Source organism: Poecilia mexicana, unplaced genomic scaffold (genome assembly GCF_051168715.1).
Source record: "Poecilia mexicana isolate PSO_F unplaced genomic scaffold, ASM5116871v1 scaffold_7, whole genome shotgun sequence".
NCBI classification, from domain to species: Eukaryota; Metazoa; Chordata; class Actinopteri; order Cyprinodontiformes; family Poeciliidae; genus Poecilia; species Poecilia mexicana.
The window spans coordinates 18,554,738-18,570,971 of record NW_028263376.1 but is presented as its reverse complement, the minus strand read 5'-3'; the positions used below and the strand labels follow the sequence as shown (position 1 = coordinate 18,570,971).

General features: G+C 38.9%; 1 protein-coding gene across 9 annotated transcripts in view; it reads right to left on the bottom strand.

The window, feature by feature from the left end:
• Nucleotides 1–945: 945 nt before the first annotated feature.
• The window catches only part of rap1gapa (RAP1 GTPase activating protein a), a 57,771-nt gene continuing 42,482 nt past the window's right edge, over nucleotides 946–16,234 (bottom strand). For 2 of the 9 annotated variants that reach the window (XM_015009921.2, XM_088007189.1), the window contains 18 exons: nucleotides 15,932–16,010; nucleotides 15,793–15,846; nucleotides 14,787–14,870; nucleotides 13,319–13,419; nucleotides 13,040–13,169; nucleotides 11,641–11,796; nucleotides 11,483–11,554; nucleotides 11,308–11,394; nucleotides 11,069–11,209; nucleotides 9,943–10,065; nucleotides 7,969–8,046; nucleotides 7,118–7,227; nucleotides 5,733–5,852; nucleotides 5,455–5,590; nucleotides 4,740–4,851; nucleotides 3,341–3,417; nucleotides 3,190–3,237; nucleotides 946–3,065 (listed from right to left, as the gene is read on the bottom strand). In XM_015009921.2, coding sequence (XP_014865407.1) covers nucleotides 3,229–3,237; nucleotides 3,341–3,417; nucleotides 4,740–4,851; nucleotides 5,455–5,590; nucleotides 5,733–5,852; nucleotides 7,118–7,227; nucleotides 7,969–8,046; nucleotides 9,943–10,065; nucleotides 11,069–11,209; nucleotides 11,308–11,394; nucleotides 11,483–11,554; nucleotides 11,641–11,796; nucleotides 13,040–13,169; nucleotides 13,319–13,419; nucleotides 14,787–14,870; nucleotides 15,793–15,846; nucleotides 15,932–16,010 — 1,669 coding nt within the window. In that variant the 3' untranslated portion in view covers nucleotides 946–3,065; nucleotides 3,190–3,228. The remainder of the gene's footprint in view (nucleotides 3,066–3,189; nucleotides 3,238–3,340; nucleotides 3,418–4,739; nucleotides 4,852–5,454; nucleotides 5,591–5,732; nucleotides 5,853–7,117; nucleotides 7,228–7,968; nucleotides 8,047–9,942; nucleotides 10,066–11,068; nucleotides 11,210–11,307; nucleotides 11,395–11,482; nucleotides 11,555–11,640; nucleotides 11,797–13,039; nucleotides 13,170–13,318; nucleotides 13,420–14,786; nucleotides 14,871–15,792; nucleotides 15,847–15,931; nucleotides 16,011–16,234) is intronic. The other 7 variants (XM_015009924.2, XM_015009923.2, XM_015009922.2 and 4 more) reach the window with 7 other exon arrangements.

The following is a 16,234-nucleotide window of genomic DNA, read 5'->3' as shown; positions in this document are numbered from 1 at the left end:
TGAATGGAAAATGGAGGGCACAGCAAAATAAAAATTGTCGAAAGCTTCAGACTCTGAGTCTGGAAAATGACTGATGAACTACAGACCTTTTTTTTGTTTCATTTCTTTTTAAAAATAGTTTTGTGTTCCATATCTATGGTATTTTAATCTGGAATGTAAGATGGCTGTGGAAGTGTGTCTAGAAATGAACCACCTCTTGATTTGGATCTAATGGAGGTCAACAGTGTCTCAGGAAGAAACACAAATCCATCACCACACTTAACAAGAAAATGAGTTGAATTGTAGTTTTAAAAAGTTCTTCCTCCAAAATGAATGGAGTGTTGAGGACAAAAAAACAGATATTTATCCTACACAATTACATGTTTATATGTTTTGTACTGTCTAAACAGCACAGATTTTAAGCTACGGCAATGCATGTGAAAAAAAATACATAAAAATGTCATTCCACTTTAATCAAAACATCTTAAATATTAAATGAAAATAGCACAATATAGGACAGTACCAAAATACATTAAATTACTATAAACCTAGAAAAACGTTTAAGGAAAAGGATTTATGATCAGAAGTATTTTCCCTCTTTAGCTGGTAAGTGTATGATGTGACATTAATAGCAGATACGTCCATATTTTGTATTTATTTATTTGTGAATTTGCATTATTGTGAACCTCCATGGAAACATGTTTCCACTGAGTCATTTGTTCCATCAGCAGATTTATTTTTAATCATGATTACATTAAGTTTCTTTGTGGCTATTTGACTCATGTCTGAAGTCGTCTGCTTCCCCTATTTGGTTCCACATGTGAAACCTGGACTGTCAGAATCCTCTAATTTTATTCTGGGGGAATAAAATTCCCATCGAATCATTTAATTAAAGAAGTTTCTCTTTGGGTTCGTGAAGACTGTGTGTATATGTGTGTGTGTTTGCAAAAGCAATGTCCAGCAAACTTTAAACTTCTTGGGGTATTTATTTACAGTAAAAACAAGCAAAAACAAAACATTCATTTCATTGGAAATCCTGATGACTTAACTATTGCCTACACTGGCTTTACTTATAGTGTCATTGTGTGATATAAGGCAACTGAAATGGTCAATGGGATGTACAGAGACATTTTCCCTTTTACAGTCTGAAAACCTTTAAAAATCTACAAAACTGTCAAAATAAAATCTGAAATCAAGAATACATGACATAAAACAACAGTAAATATTCAACTTGGCAGTAAACTTACGGTGTTGCTCCTCCCAATTTAAAATCCACCGGCTATAAATATATGTACTCCTGTTAAATTTATATATATGTACACAAAACCAGTAGCTTAGTTTGGATTTAGTCACTTTTAAAGCAAATAAACATACATGGTTTGATCATATTTGCATTGCAAACTTACTGCACTGAACAAGGTTAGAGTCCTGAAACAAGCCAGGCGTCACAGGTAAAGACTACAATTACACCAAAGCAACATATACAAGCTGAATAACAAGACGCTGAGTGTTATCACCAGAGAGGAACTGTGTAACGCACACTTCACCAGGAACCGAGGACAAAATAAAAACATGGTTAGAGAAAGACAGGAGTAAGAAAATAACATGACTATGACTAACATCGGTACATCGGCTGACCATACAGGCAGTGACTTATTACTACAGGCAATGCAACCAATTCTTCAGTTCCTCGAATCAAGTTTATTATTTAATCTAATACAACTGATGTATTTTGGTAGAAGAGAATGTGGCAAATATTGAGGTAACATAAACGTAAAGGCCAAGAAAACTTTAAGAGTATCAGTCGAGATTCTCCTTTCCAGTAAACTTTTATCGTTTGTTAAATGTGCTTAATTTGGAGAAAGTAGATAGAAAGTGTCTTAGTGCAGCAATCATGTTCTTCTCTTTGGATTTTACACAAGTAAACTTTTCTGATGCACGTTATGTGCTAAATCCTTCAGAATTTATATTGGAGATCGTTATTAAGCTAAAAACCTTAAAGGGCAAATGTCATCATACTCCAACACCAGAAAAGCATAAATAAATAAATACAATTTGCACTATATATTCCTTTACACAAATTGGTGGAAGCAATGAGGCAAGAACTAATATTTTCCAAAACAATTGTCTATTTAGTAGATTTCTCAATGTAATTTAAATGATAAAAATGAGCTGAATAATTGCCATTGTGACGATAATATGCTTATTTATAGTTTTGGTTGTGTGTGGTTTTTATATACGTCTTATTGTTTTCAGTTGTGTTTTATTTTGGATATTTAAAATCTTGTTCCAGTGTGAAGTGTTCTGATCAAAATCAAAGCTTATCGACTTCTGAGAGAGCGAACTTGCATTAATCTCATTATTTTCTTTATTATCTGTAAAACAACAATATAATTGTTTATCGCAATAATATCTGAGACAATTTATCGTCTAGAAAAACTTATTGTGTCCGTTGTGTTCAGAGTCGAACACGTAATGTCATCACTCTTTTGCATCTTGCATTCCCGGTTATCATTTTCCTTTTTTCCAAATCTTTACATGTTGCTCCTCTTCCGGAAAGGGAATGAATCTTTTGCCACTGTGAAACAAAACGTCTAATTTTAAGAGGTGAAATTTTAAATATGATGATACATGCCCTTTAAACTGTCTTTATCTTTAGGCTGCAGGTTTCCTCACAATGACAGCTAAGAGCACAGTCTGTACTTTTTACAGCCAGAACGCCATGACTTCAACAAGACAACTAAAAAGTGACATTTTTACAGATAAAACATTTACATTTGCAGATCAAATGTGCACTTCTACAACAAAGGCCAGGGAAAAAAAAAAAAAAAAAAAAGTACAACCAGGCAACGGATGTGGGAACAGGCAAAGAGATGAGTGGAAGGAAACAAAGGATGTAAAAATCTGGCCCCTTTTTGTGCGTAACCCTTCCTGGAGTCCTCTGGGTTTCTGGATGCATGTCCTCCCTGAGCAGCCAACTGCAGGCTCCGGCTGACAGTCCTCCCTCATCTTCATCATCGTTCTCCTTCTCTTCACCAGTCATGTCAAATGCATGGTTCTCAGAAGGAGTGAGACATATGGGACTGCTTTTGGGAGAAAACAGGCAACTGGTTATAACTCACAAGCAGCAACATTTGATCACTTATATTTTCCTACAGGATGTCTTTTCCATTTGGTCAAAGTAAGGGTGTTGAATGAAATAAGTCCAACCTGAAGATGGAGAATCAGGATATAATCAGGTGGGCAGGGCTAACAGTTCTGCACACAGAGAAGCACAAATAATCATATAAAAGACTAATAAATATTAAAAAAATGTGCAGAAATTTGGAGTTGAAATATAAAATAACTGCAGGTGACTCACTGATGACTGATGGTCATGTGATCGTTCCAGTTTGATCCGAATGTCGGCGGCTTTCCCTCGATCAGATTTACCTGGCCCTGAGGGACGAGACAGCAGAGGAAGTAAAATCAACCTTAGAGACTGCTTTTTGTCACAATGCAACAACAAACTTTAACGTATTTTACTGACATTTTATGTGATAGGCCAATATAAAGTGGAAAATAATGTATAGTGATGTATATGATGTATCCAGCCAGTACGTTCTGACTGGGTTTCCTGTTGGGCCACGGCTGATGAATCGAACAGTGCTTCATCAGATGTCAGTGACTACTGGTTGGTAAGTCACTCAGCGGTATTAGAGTAAAAGTAGATATGCAAATAAATAATCAATTAAATTAACCCTTTCATGCATGAATTATGACCCTTTATGTCACAATTTTTTTCCAAACTGTTTTTGATTTTTTTTTTACGGCTTAAAATAGGTGGGAAAAATGTAGTGTTAAAAAATGTTTAGATTTTTTTTCTAGATGGTCAGTTGTAATTTTCTCCAAATAAAAAGGTGTTATTTGGAAATACATCCATAGTATTAGTCTTTTGGGGGTTACTTGATGTCACAATTTATATTTTTCATATGTAAGAGTCGTCTACAGTAGAAGAAGGAACTGGATAGTCCTGAGTTGCTTTTTCGTCTGTCGGCCATATTGGATTTAACAAAAATATTCTTGCACTTGCAGTGGATGGCCAGTAGTTGATAGTGTATTGTATGATGCCCTTTGTCTGTGTGGTCTGTGTGCATTTATAACATGAAAATCCACCAGATAGCTGTCCACTGCAGAGACCGCTATGCATGAAAGGGTTAAAAACATGCATAATTTATAGTAAAATACACACACCATTTGCTTTGCTTTGTATTAGTCTGTCACATTACATCCCAATAGTTATGTGATGCAATGTGAAAAGGTTTGAGGGTTAAGCTTTTTTTTTTTACAAGGTAAACCTTGGGAACTACTTGTCACAAAAACTAACATGTACACCATATTTTTATTTTAAAAAGTATTTTTCTTAGCAGGATATTTTCTCTGCAGTTTCAGAAAAAGAAATTGGGGTTAGTTGTTTTTCCCGAAGGCTCCAGAAACTCTCATTATAATGATGAATCTGCAACCTGCAAAGATCTCATAATGTTGCCACAAAGGGGACTTTTTCTTTTTTCTGTTTCACATGAAAAATCTCTCTGCAACTTTATCTTTGGAGTTCACTATTGTTATCAGAAATGGGGACGTTTGCTGACCTAATGGTAACATTGAGTAGTAAAATGAACTGACTATTATTTATTATAGTGTTGCATGCTGTCTAAAACCGATCGCTCTTATGTCATTTATAATAGACTACAAAACGTTTTCCTCGCATTTCATCCACTAACCTGGAGAGCTGCCACGACTGTTGCTGCTGGTGCAGCTGATGCTGTCCTCCAACCAGGTGCTGTAGGTGAGGGAGTCGCGCTTGTGAGGCGTCCCGGCTGATGACAGACTCTCCTGGGTGTGACAAGAGACTTAAAGTTTTTAAAGTATTTTTTACATATTTGTAAACTTTTATTTTAAAAAATGTATGTTTTTTACGTAATTGTTGAAACTGTTTCCATGTTGTTACAGTTTTAACAAAACCTCTTCCTCCCTGTGCTACTGTTGTCCTTCTGAAGAAATGCACCGCTCCCGACCAAAACAAAACAACCAATCAGAACCAGGAGGAGGGTCTTAATGCTGTCAATCACCCCCTCCACCTGCTCCCCCTTCCTTACTGCTACACTGCAGCTAGCACAGCCTGTCATGAATGCTCAGGCTAATTAGCATAGCCACTGATGATGGTGGATAAACAGATTTCCTGTAATGGTGAGTTGAATCTCTGCCATTAGCACTTTTAACTGGGAGTACATGAGATTGATTGACAGCACTAAGACCCTCCTCCTGGTTCTGATTGGTTGTTTTTAGTTGGGAGCGGTGCATTTCTTCAGAAGGACAACAGTAGGACAGGGAGGAAGAGGTTTGTTAAAACTGTCACAACGTGGAGACAGTTTTAACAAACAAGTTAAAAACATATTTTTTTAATTAAAGTTACACACTGCAGAGTTTCCCACTCACCATGCCTGTGTCGTAGTCCTCTGCTGCCTCGGCTTCGTTCTCCTCTACCACACTGGCAAAGCTGCTGGCGTTGGACGAGGAACGGGAGAGGTCGTTGCCCTCAGGGATGGAAGGGGTCCTGCCACAGAGATAAGAGCTGCACCCTGGGTTACCACTCTCTGATCCCACCAAACGCATCGCACACAGCAACACAACATGGTGCCATGCTCATGCAAGGCCATGCATGACAAGTTCTGATAAAAAAAACATGCTATGCTGCTGCAATCTGTCATGCTCACCTGTTCTTGGTGGTTGTGAGGACCTCAGGAGAGCTCTGGTCGGAGTTGTCGGATTTCGGGTCTTGAGAAACGTGGCCACTGTCAGGAGTCTTCTGAGTGTTTGGAGATGTGTCTCTACTGCTACAGAAAATACAAACAATAGTTTTCAACAAAGCTTTAAAAAAGCCCTAATGTTTGAAATGACCAACAGAGCAACCAAGAGTGATGCAGGTACTCATTGTGGATCTCTGCAGCTCCTCCAGAGTCACCTGGCTGCTCCAGTGATTCATACGCAGGCTGGTCAGTTTGGTAAACATTGGTCTAGATTGTGCCAATACTATTCCCAACATTAGATGGTGGATAATCACTACTGTGTAGGATGTTCAAATTGTGGGATAATCTGCCAATGGACTCTCTGGTTCATGGCTGTCAAACTCTGAATGTTCTTAAAGGGCCGATTGCGCCAGAATGTATTGATAAAACCAATTAAATTATCAATAAATAGCCGCTCCTCCAGGATTTTGTTTTAGTGTTTTATTGCAATCAAAATTACAGATTTTGTGGTGCCAATTTAAAAATGTTTTTAAGGAAGTTTTGCGATATTAAATGTGACTTTTTCAATTACAGACTATAATTTGACATCAGGTAAGGCAGAAATAACGTGGAGATTTGTGTGAATTTTGCAGATTTGTGAAAGACTGGATGAACTTATTGATGTAATCTGGAGTCTAGAGGGCCACATAAAAAGCTTCGGCAGGCCAAATTTGGCCCTCAGGCCTTGAATTTGACACAAGTTGTACTTCCATTGGCAGATTGTTTTACTTATAACAAGACATTTTCCACATAAAAGTGCTTTTATAAAATCAATATTAAGAAATATTGACTTAAACAAGCTCTTATATCTTGCTGAAGAGCTACTTGTATGTTAGTTTTGTCTTATTTCAAGTTTACTCAGATATTTGATGCTGTTTATTCACTAGTAAACCTCAGAGGCATTCACAGAACAGCTGGCCTCTTACTGAGATGAAATAATGCACAGACGGATATTAAATGCAGATTATCTAAAGGCGTCAGAGCAGAAGGAACTAATACAGATACGTGTCATAATTTTCAATATATTCCTAAAATAATGTCTTATTAGTGAGGTTTTTTTTTGCCTAAATTATCTTTTGATAATAAGAGGTGGTGATCTTTTTATTTTTATTTTGTGGCAAAACATGACATCGTTCATTATTTTAGGAAGGTGACGATATATATCATTATCCTTCCTCTTCACAAATATGCACTACTCTGTGTTAGTTTACAACATAAAATCCCAATAAAATGTGTTGATGTTTGTCGTTGTAATGTGACAAACTGAGAAAAAGTTCAAAGCACAGTAATAATAAACAACAGGCTTCATCCACCTTCTCTCCTGGAGTTCTTGAATGTTTTCGATCCCAATGGCGCTGCTTCGCCTGGAGCTGAAAGGACCCGACTTCTTCCTCGTTGGGCTTTTTCCCGGGATGATCAGAGACTGGCAGGGAGAGCAGAAAACCAAGTGTCAAACTGTGGGAATACTTTCTAAAGTTCTACTCCGATCCACAACACAGTCTAAATTTAATTTAAAAGGAAAGCAAATTCCAAAAACATGTCATTCTGATTTATCAGGGTTATATGTGGCTTTTCAGGTGCTACAAAGACGAGGAAAAATAGGGAGAAATATGCGTTTCATGCCAAGAGCAGGTGAAAGTCCCCCCTGTCAGAGCACAGCGCGCTGAAGCAGGAGATATAAGGCGAGTTTAAAGGCTGCCTGTAAATATGCTTCCTCAGCAGCCGCTTTGTTCATTCAGTCTCCATTTTAAAGGCCTCAAATTAGGAACTTAAAAAAGATTTAAATTTCATGCGGCTTCAGAGAGCAGCAAGGCAATTTTCTTTGTGAAACCTCTGTAAGGGGGGCTTACTGAATTATTTGAATTAACTAATTGGACATAAACAAAGTAGAGAAACACTGTAGAAAGGCAGCACCTACTGCAGCAAAGCAGAAAACAGTAAAACGAGAACAAGTGTGTCAGTTTTAAAATGAGCTTTTCTGTCAATTTCTTAAATTTCTGGGTCATTTTTAAAACGAAACAATTCAAATGATTGGATTTCCAAAAGGAATTAAGAGGAGCTGGAATGTGTGGGGAATCATGTTCGGCCTTGATGCAGTGGAGCCATGCAGACAAATAAAAGCAACAGAAATAAGTTAGAAGGTAGTTAGTAATTAGACATGAACCTCTTCTACTGTTCCTATCCCTATGGCACTGCCACGGCGTCCATATTTACTGGGACTTTTGCCTGGGACAAGCAATGACTGAGGCAGACAGGAAGAGAGGAAACAGAAAGAGGAGAAGGAGGAGGAGAGGATGGTGATGACACAAAAAAAGAGAGATGAGGAGGAGAGAAAACATGAGATTTATACAAATATATATGAGATTTCATGCAGTAAGTCATGTCAGTCAAACATAAGTTAACTAGAGAATACAAATGGAGACAGTCTGGCTCCGTGGGCAACACAGGCAGCTGAATGGGAGAGAGACATGATGAACCGCTTATGTAAGCCACATATGCCTGTGAGGAAGATGATGAAGAAGAGATTAAAAAAAGAAGCAGAGAGGAGTGGACGACAAAGTATTCTTTAGGTGTCATCATAATGTGTTAGACACCGTTAGAGAGCGTCTTCTCAAAAAGAAAGCAATCATTTTTACTGACGGTGGCAACAATAAATCCTGTTCAATGCATCTATCTTTTTCTCCCATTGTTCAGCTCTGGAGAAAACTAAGAGCCCACTGCAGTGAACCCGACTGCAAACCTCCTGGTTGTTCCTCCAAATATTGATTTCTGAACTCTTCCTGAGTTAAAACGTCAGTATTGTTGTTTCTAAATGAATATGAACTTTATTTGCATTATTTGGCGTCTGAAAGCACTGCATCTTGTTTGTTATTTTTACCATTTCTCATTTTCTGCTAATAAATACTAAATATTTACTTGTAATTTCAGAGACATGTGGTCAGTAGTTCATAGATTAAAAGAACAGTGTTCATTTTACTCAAATATATACATATAAAGAGTAAAATCAGAGAAACTGATCATTTTAAGGGGCCTATTAATTTTTTCCAGAGCTGTATGTTCATAGGTTTGCATGCAGCTATCATGGGCATGAAAAATAATTTCAAGTTTTTAAATGATGAATTTGAGCTGTAATCGCTAGGGTGTTGTGACCAAAAATGGTCCCAAAAACACATCCTAACTTGTTTTGGAAAGGAAACTCGTACAGATAGAAGCCAGGTCTCCAAATACATCTAACAACATAAATGACATTATTAGGACAGTAATGCCCATGATGGGTGGATGTAAACCGAATGCAACGGTAACATCGGATAACAACCTTGTAAACAGCTCAGATTAGAAACGTACCATTGCTAGATTAAAGAGCTTAAGCAACAACGATGCTTTGAATTAGTTCATTTAACTTACAAACATCCTGAAATAAGGCAAAGTTACAAGGTTTTCATCCTTTTCTTCATTCAACAATTTCCTGTGCTTATCAATCGAACCCATGCTTAACGTATTGTGCACATAATAGCAGACACATTGTTAGCAAAATACTGGAACACATTAGAGATTTATTATGCTTGTATTACAATGCAAAAACACAAAATCGTACCAAGCAATTTTGGTTTGGTTTCTAGTGAAGATATTAGACACTTGAAATAAAACAAAACTAACTTATCAGTGAGATGTTTGTTTTAAGTCAATAATTCCTTAATATTGGTGAAGACAAAGAAGCACAAGTACTTGAAAAGGTTGCTTGTAAAACAGTTTTGTCTGATTTCAAGTAAGACATTTGTACTACAAACTAGACCAAAACTACTTGGTAAGATTTTGTGTTTTTGCAGTGAAGAATGCAGATGCTTTAGGATTTAAAAAGAACAGTTTTAACCCCCAAACCATCACCACGAGCCTGACAACCAGTCAGCTTCCTCTCACTCCATCTTGCAGACAGTTTACAACTAATTGCAACATGAGAGTCAGCTTCCAGACCAAAGCAGTCTGTTATCGATTCCCTCGGCTGAGGGAAAGGTGCGTCGGTGTGAGAAGTTAATGCGGCAAGCATGTGAGGAAGAGGCGATACGCTAGTAGAGGTGCTGGAAGAGGCAGAGGTAGCGAGGTTCGCCTTAGCTGAGGCGAAGAGAGGCACTGTACTTACTATCCCAGGGAATTTAGGGCTCTCTGCAGGACTGTGGCTGCTCAGGTTATTGGAGACTGCATATGGCTTCTTTAAAGTTAGACTCATGGCATCCATTGACTGGCTCCTACTGCGAATCACCCGCTACGGAAAGAGATGAGGAGGAGGAGATACATTCAGATGGCACTGAAATTTGTCCCCTACAGGAACTGGGATCACGTCTTTGACTACCACTGACAGAAAAGGAAGAAGCAGACAGCTCTGCTGATGAGTTATTATATTTAGGTAAATGGCAGGACGAGAAAGAAAGAGTAAGCAGATGTCAAACCACCAAGCTGCTAAAAGTAGTTAAATCCAGCTGGATGTAACACAGCGGAAAAGGAGAGCAATCCGAAATCCGCCCGTTCGCTCTGAATTGGTGACAGTGTCGTGAAAAAGTGTGTCATCACAGCGGCATGCAGAGAGCAAAGCGTCAAGTTACTGCCGGGATGCACAAGGAAGAAAAGCTGAGAAGCAAAGAGCTGCAGAAATCCACTTCATTCAGATTTAACACCAACTGGGAGGCAGTGATAAAGCTCTTACAGCCCAGCTTGTGTACAAGTGTCAAGAGCCTGAGCTGCCAGAGAAAAGCCTTAAGAAAAATCCAACGACAGGTATTAAAAAACAAAGGTCACAAAAAGTCAATGCTTCAGTGTTGTAACATTGATCTTTATCATCTTATAATACCAGCAAAAGCAATATCAGCTGTATGGATAGGCTGACATTTTTGAAAATACAAATATTTTCTTTTGTGCAGTGAATTATGGAGAAAATCGATATCTTGCTCAATTCTGTCTGCTTGATAAAGTTACAGACGGCGGCTGGTTATTCAGGCTTAAAGAAGCCTGGAAACAAGGGGCTGTCTCCAAATAACTAATTGTAGCAGCACCTTTAAAGGTTGCAGATCAATACAACAAGAATGGTGCAAATTCCTGTTACATTAGCCATTAAAATGTCTGAGGAAACACTCAAAACATGCAAAATGTAATCCTAAGTCACGCTAAAGTATGTTGGACCTGGATAAAAGATTTGCACATTTTCAAACAGGACTTTGCTTTGACATGGTTTCTTATGGCAGTGCAGTTTGTGCATCTGACTCTCCGTTTACCTTAAAGGATTCAAAGAATCCCCCTCCTCCTGCATTCCCATTTTCCAGCTTGTCGTCCTCTCCTCCAACTCCCATGATGGCCTGGCTGTTCACATGGAGCTCCTCATAAAGGGTTTCAAGCAGAGCTGATCGTGTTCGCTCCTGAAACCGAAACACGCAAATGCAAAACAGAAAATGAAAAAAACAAATTGAATGTACAGATTTTTTTCATGTTTGACGAAAAACGTTCAAGAACTCACCTCCAGCTTTGCAAACTTCTCAGCTTTATAACACGCATATTCTGCATTGATTAGCTTTGTAAACAGAAAGTCGTGAAATTCAGGGCCCTAAACAAAAGCAAAGCAGAGAGAGGAAAGCATTTTGAAATCAAAATATGACGACAAGACTGATTCTTAAGCTTTGTGTTTCTCTTACTTTTTTAAACGTGGCCGGGTTTGGGAGAGCTGGGCCAAAGAAAGGAACATCATCCCGAGCCGTGACTGAAACCTGGGAACAAATATCAAGGCCGAAGAATAATCACTCGCATCAACTATCTTGAAGAAGCAGAAAGAAGGAAAGTGAGGCGAGTTCACCTTGTAGACAACGTTGTCAGAGCAGGGGTTGACCACCTGGACCACGACGTAAGCGTGAAGGAAGTTGGAGGCGATCATGTCCGGCACAAAGGGAGTGTTCTCCTCTTGGAACACGATGGCCACGATGTCGTTGCCTATGTGCCGTTTTCTCTGCAACTGCAGCAAAAAATCCCCAGGACAAGCTTGTGGTTATATTTAACATGAGATCTGCAAATGTTTCAACTTTGTGATCACTTTTTTTCATCTTAAAACCACAAAGTTATGTAGTAGACAGAAACCAATGGTTCCCACCAATAGATGTCTTAAAACTAGGAGGTATACAACCTCCTTTACTCTGACACTCCCAAGTTAAATTTGTTGCAATTAACTTCAGAAGTAATTAATAAAAAGCACAAGTAAGTGTAGTTTTACGTCAGTATAACTTAAATTATTCTGCGAAAGTCTCAGAGGGTTATTAAGAGAACATCAGCGAACAAAAGACCAAAAAACACAGAAATAAAAGAGAAGTAGAAAGACCCATGTTAACTCTGGAGGAGCGGCAGACAACTACAGCTCAGGTGGGAGAATCTTTGCAGTTCAACTAACACACATGACCTCTACAAATCAGGCTTTTACAGAAGAGTGGACAAAAAGAAACCACTGCAGAGTCCAACCTGCAGTTTGCTGCAAGTCATATGGAGCACACAGTCCACTGTTTGTGGACGGAAACTAACAGAAATACTAAAAATGTGTAATGCCTAAAGTTTAACTTCAAAGCCAAATAACAACCTCCACTGCTAATTAGTTCTCAAGTGTTCTGGGAACATAATCAAGAACCCCTTCATTATTTATGACATTAAGCTTGTAAAATTTGCACATTTGCAATTGTATAAAACAAAAAAAGCAACTATAAATAAAACACAGTAGGTGTAAAGGATGTAGTTCTTCATTTCATTTATCAGATGAATACCCTCCATGCAGACATTTCAGTTGCCAGCATGCAAATTTACAAACCACCACAGAGAGGCGCTGTTTCTCTTGAAGTCAGCCAGAGGAGTTCGCTGTTTTAGGTCAACATGGCATATAAATATAACACCCACTACTGCTGGCTGGGAGGCTGAGCATGTGAACACAGACATTCCCATCCGTGTCTGTACAAAATGTGACATGCTGGAGTGTGTAAACTAGCATTTATTAATCAGTATTTGTGTGGGGGGGTGGGAGGGGGAAGATGCACGAGAACTGAAAAATCTGCTCACGTGCAAACGGTAATGGATCATGTATGCATTTTATGCACTGCAGGTTTCTGACTCAGCGTGGGTAAACAGGGAAATGGTGTACTGTTATTCTCAGAGGGGAACTTGTCTGACCGCTTGATATGAATCTAAAGGTGTGTCAGTGTCCCATGGTGTTGCATTACCTGCTGCGTGTCCCCCTCTGTGTAAGGCAGCTTTGTGGACACATGGAACATGACCTCTTTGTTGCGGTAGTTGCAGTAGACGGATTCGGTGCCAGTCTGCCCATGAGTCACATCTAACCCTCCGCGGAAACTGCAAGTAAACAGAAGCATGTCTAACAGGATATTCCACCATCACTGCAGAAAGCGTGACCATTTACTCCTGCAGTGTGCATGATGGGATGCAAATAGGAGTTTGGTGGAGTTCGTTTAGAGCCTTGACAACTATTGTTTGGCTCTTACCCTTTAAAATTATGCAGCTCAATCTTTTCTCCCAGAAACTCCAGGAACTCTACAAAGGCAGGACTTTCTTCGCTGTTGCCAAACAGCTCCTCTTCTGACGTCTGAATCCAGGGAAGCAAACAGAAAAATGAAAATTCTTGCAAACATAGTAGTAGTGCCACTCTTACTTGAATAAAAATGTTTTGGGTACTCTACCCTCCGCTGCATAATTGTGAAGTTGAACAAAAATCTATAAAACATGGCATCCATTTGCATTCAGCTCTCCCACGTTGCAGAACAAATTTTAGCTGCGATTGCAGCAGCGGACAGGCTATTCGCAGGTGTTAAAATGCATTTAGGTCTGGACTTTAACTGGGCCATTCTAGCATTTAAATATGCTCTGATCTTTTCTGCAGATCCTTAACAAAAACCTTTCATAGAATGAGGGAACAGGGCTCACACATGGGGTTTTGCATGTAAACCAATGAATGTTCAAATCTTGTAATTTTTTTAACCCATCCCTGACCTTACTGCTGTGTTTCTTGTTGATTTTAATGCAATTTATTTCACTTTTGTTCTCTACAAGAACCTTCTGAGGGATTTATTGTATGGCTAGGAAGTTCTAAAGGTAATCTGGCTGCACATTATTTACATTTATGAAAGCTAATGTGGATAAATATAAATGCAAATGACAAATTTATAGGCTTTACTCATAAAAAAAAAATCCTACAGCTTTTTTTCGATTGTGTGCAATTCCAAGAAAATACCTTGGAGTTTATGGTTTTAAAGTGAAAAATAATTTTTTGAAAAGGTGAATGAATTCCAATAGTACTTTCCAAGTCTAGTTTAATAATATCAAGTAGAAGGAGCAGCAGAGAACATTTGTTTGGCAGAGCAGCCATTATGGCACAAGCGCAAGAAATAAAGATGCGCATATTGTGCTGTGATAACTTCAATATGGCAGCCAAATTAGACAGAACCTTCAGAGATGCGGGAGCTTGTGGTTACAATCCTCTTAGCTTAAACTGTGATTATCAACTGATAGTGAGAAGAGGAGTTATTACCTTAAAACAGGCAGAATAAAGAAGGAAGAAGCTGCCTTTGTTTATAATCTTCTAAGTTCCTGAAAGTCTCCCAAACCAGAGAGTCTTTGTTAAAATTAAAAGCGCCGACTTTGAGGTCTTATCAACACGTGCCTATTAGAACCTGCAGCTTTTCTTGGAATAGCTTTGAGTTGCTCTTTCGTCCTTCCAGCTCTGCTCCCTGACACAAAGGAACTGATTGGCTCAGAAAATGAGAGGGTGAGCTGAAGGCAGCAACAATGACTGGCTTTGACAGAAAGACATAATTACTACAAGACGGACTGAGCATAATCAGCTTCCTTCAGGAAAATAAGAAATAGCATTGAATATGCATGCTCATTGTTCCCGGGAGGAACACGAACAGCAGGTTCCAGGCATTCCTGCAGCTCACCTGCTCTGTCACTCACCTGTCCGAACCTTTGGTAGATGACCCCGAACTTGAAGTTGTTGCTGATCACATGTTCGTCAAACGTGACGATGAGTCTAGAAGCCTGAAGAAAAACACACAAATGATATTTTTTGTCAGTCATTTTCTTGATAACGGCTGATCGATTGCAACCAATTGAGCTTAATCAGCACTTTCCTTTTGGTTCTTTTCTGTGCAGGGATGCAAACGGACTGCAAAATTTCATTCAACAAATTCAGTATGAGACTTATTTTAGTTGATATGTTGACTTTTTAGTCAGCCAGTTCTGAATAATTTGTCTCAGTAGTTTGGTTTTAAAAAATTCGGAGGTGAAAGAACAAACTGGTGATGAAGTGATATGGATGTCTTAATTATTTTAGAAACAAAAATTTGGAAAGAGTTTTATGCATTTTATTCAGATTTATGGAGTAGATTTATGGATTTGTAATTACAGCTGGAGGCTCTTTAGATTATGACTCTGTCAGCGTTGGACGTCTAGAAACTGAATCTGCTGGAAATAATAATCAAAGTGACTCAACTTTCATCAGATTGGGTCTGTGAGAAGTTTTTAAGTCAAATCTCAGCCTCTGATGGGTTTTCTTCCTATTTTGTCCGGTTTTTAGCTCCATCCCTCCTCCTATCAACCCTGACCAGCATTTCTGCCCCTGCTTAAGACTGGCATCTCCACAGCATGATGCTCCCACTACCATGTTTCACTCTGAAAATGTGTCAAGGCTGATGTGCAGTGCTTTATTTTTGCTACAGATGGAACTTTGCATGAAAACCAAAATGTCCAAACTTGGTTTGGTCTGATCAGAGGAAATGCTAATGGGTTCTTCTTCTTCTTGGTGTATCTTGTGGCATACAAATAAAATACACTGAGGCTTGTGGAATAGTTAAATCAGTATATATACTTCTCCTGCCACAATGCCCACTACTGCTCGTCAAACTATTTAAATTTTCCATTATTGAGCGAGACAAATGCAAAACTGGTGGTGCCAACTTACTTTTGGGTAGAGGACAGGGTAAAAGCGGTCCACGTTGATTTCCTCACAGACGAGCTTGGGTTTAAATGTTCAAAACAAAGAAAAAGTCAGGATGAGCCAACTGATCGGTTATTGTTCACAGAAACACATCTCTGCTCACCTTGGCCATTTGGACCACGTTGGGAAACTCTGTTAGGCAGGAAATGGGGATCACATCTTGGTAGGTTTTCAGCTTGGTTCTGTTGAAGTTATAAAGCAATAATTCATCCATCAGATGCCACAGAACAAAAACCAATCGTCAAACTTCCCCTCTCTTTGCCTTCTGTCCCTCCTTCTATCACACCCACTCGCTGGCCTAAATAGTCCATCTGTTACTCCGGCGTTTGGAAGCGACAGCTCTGTTGACACTCTCTTTAGCTTTATGGCTGCTGCGGTAACAGCAGGACGACGCGTCCATCCAGTC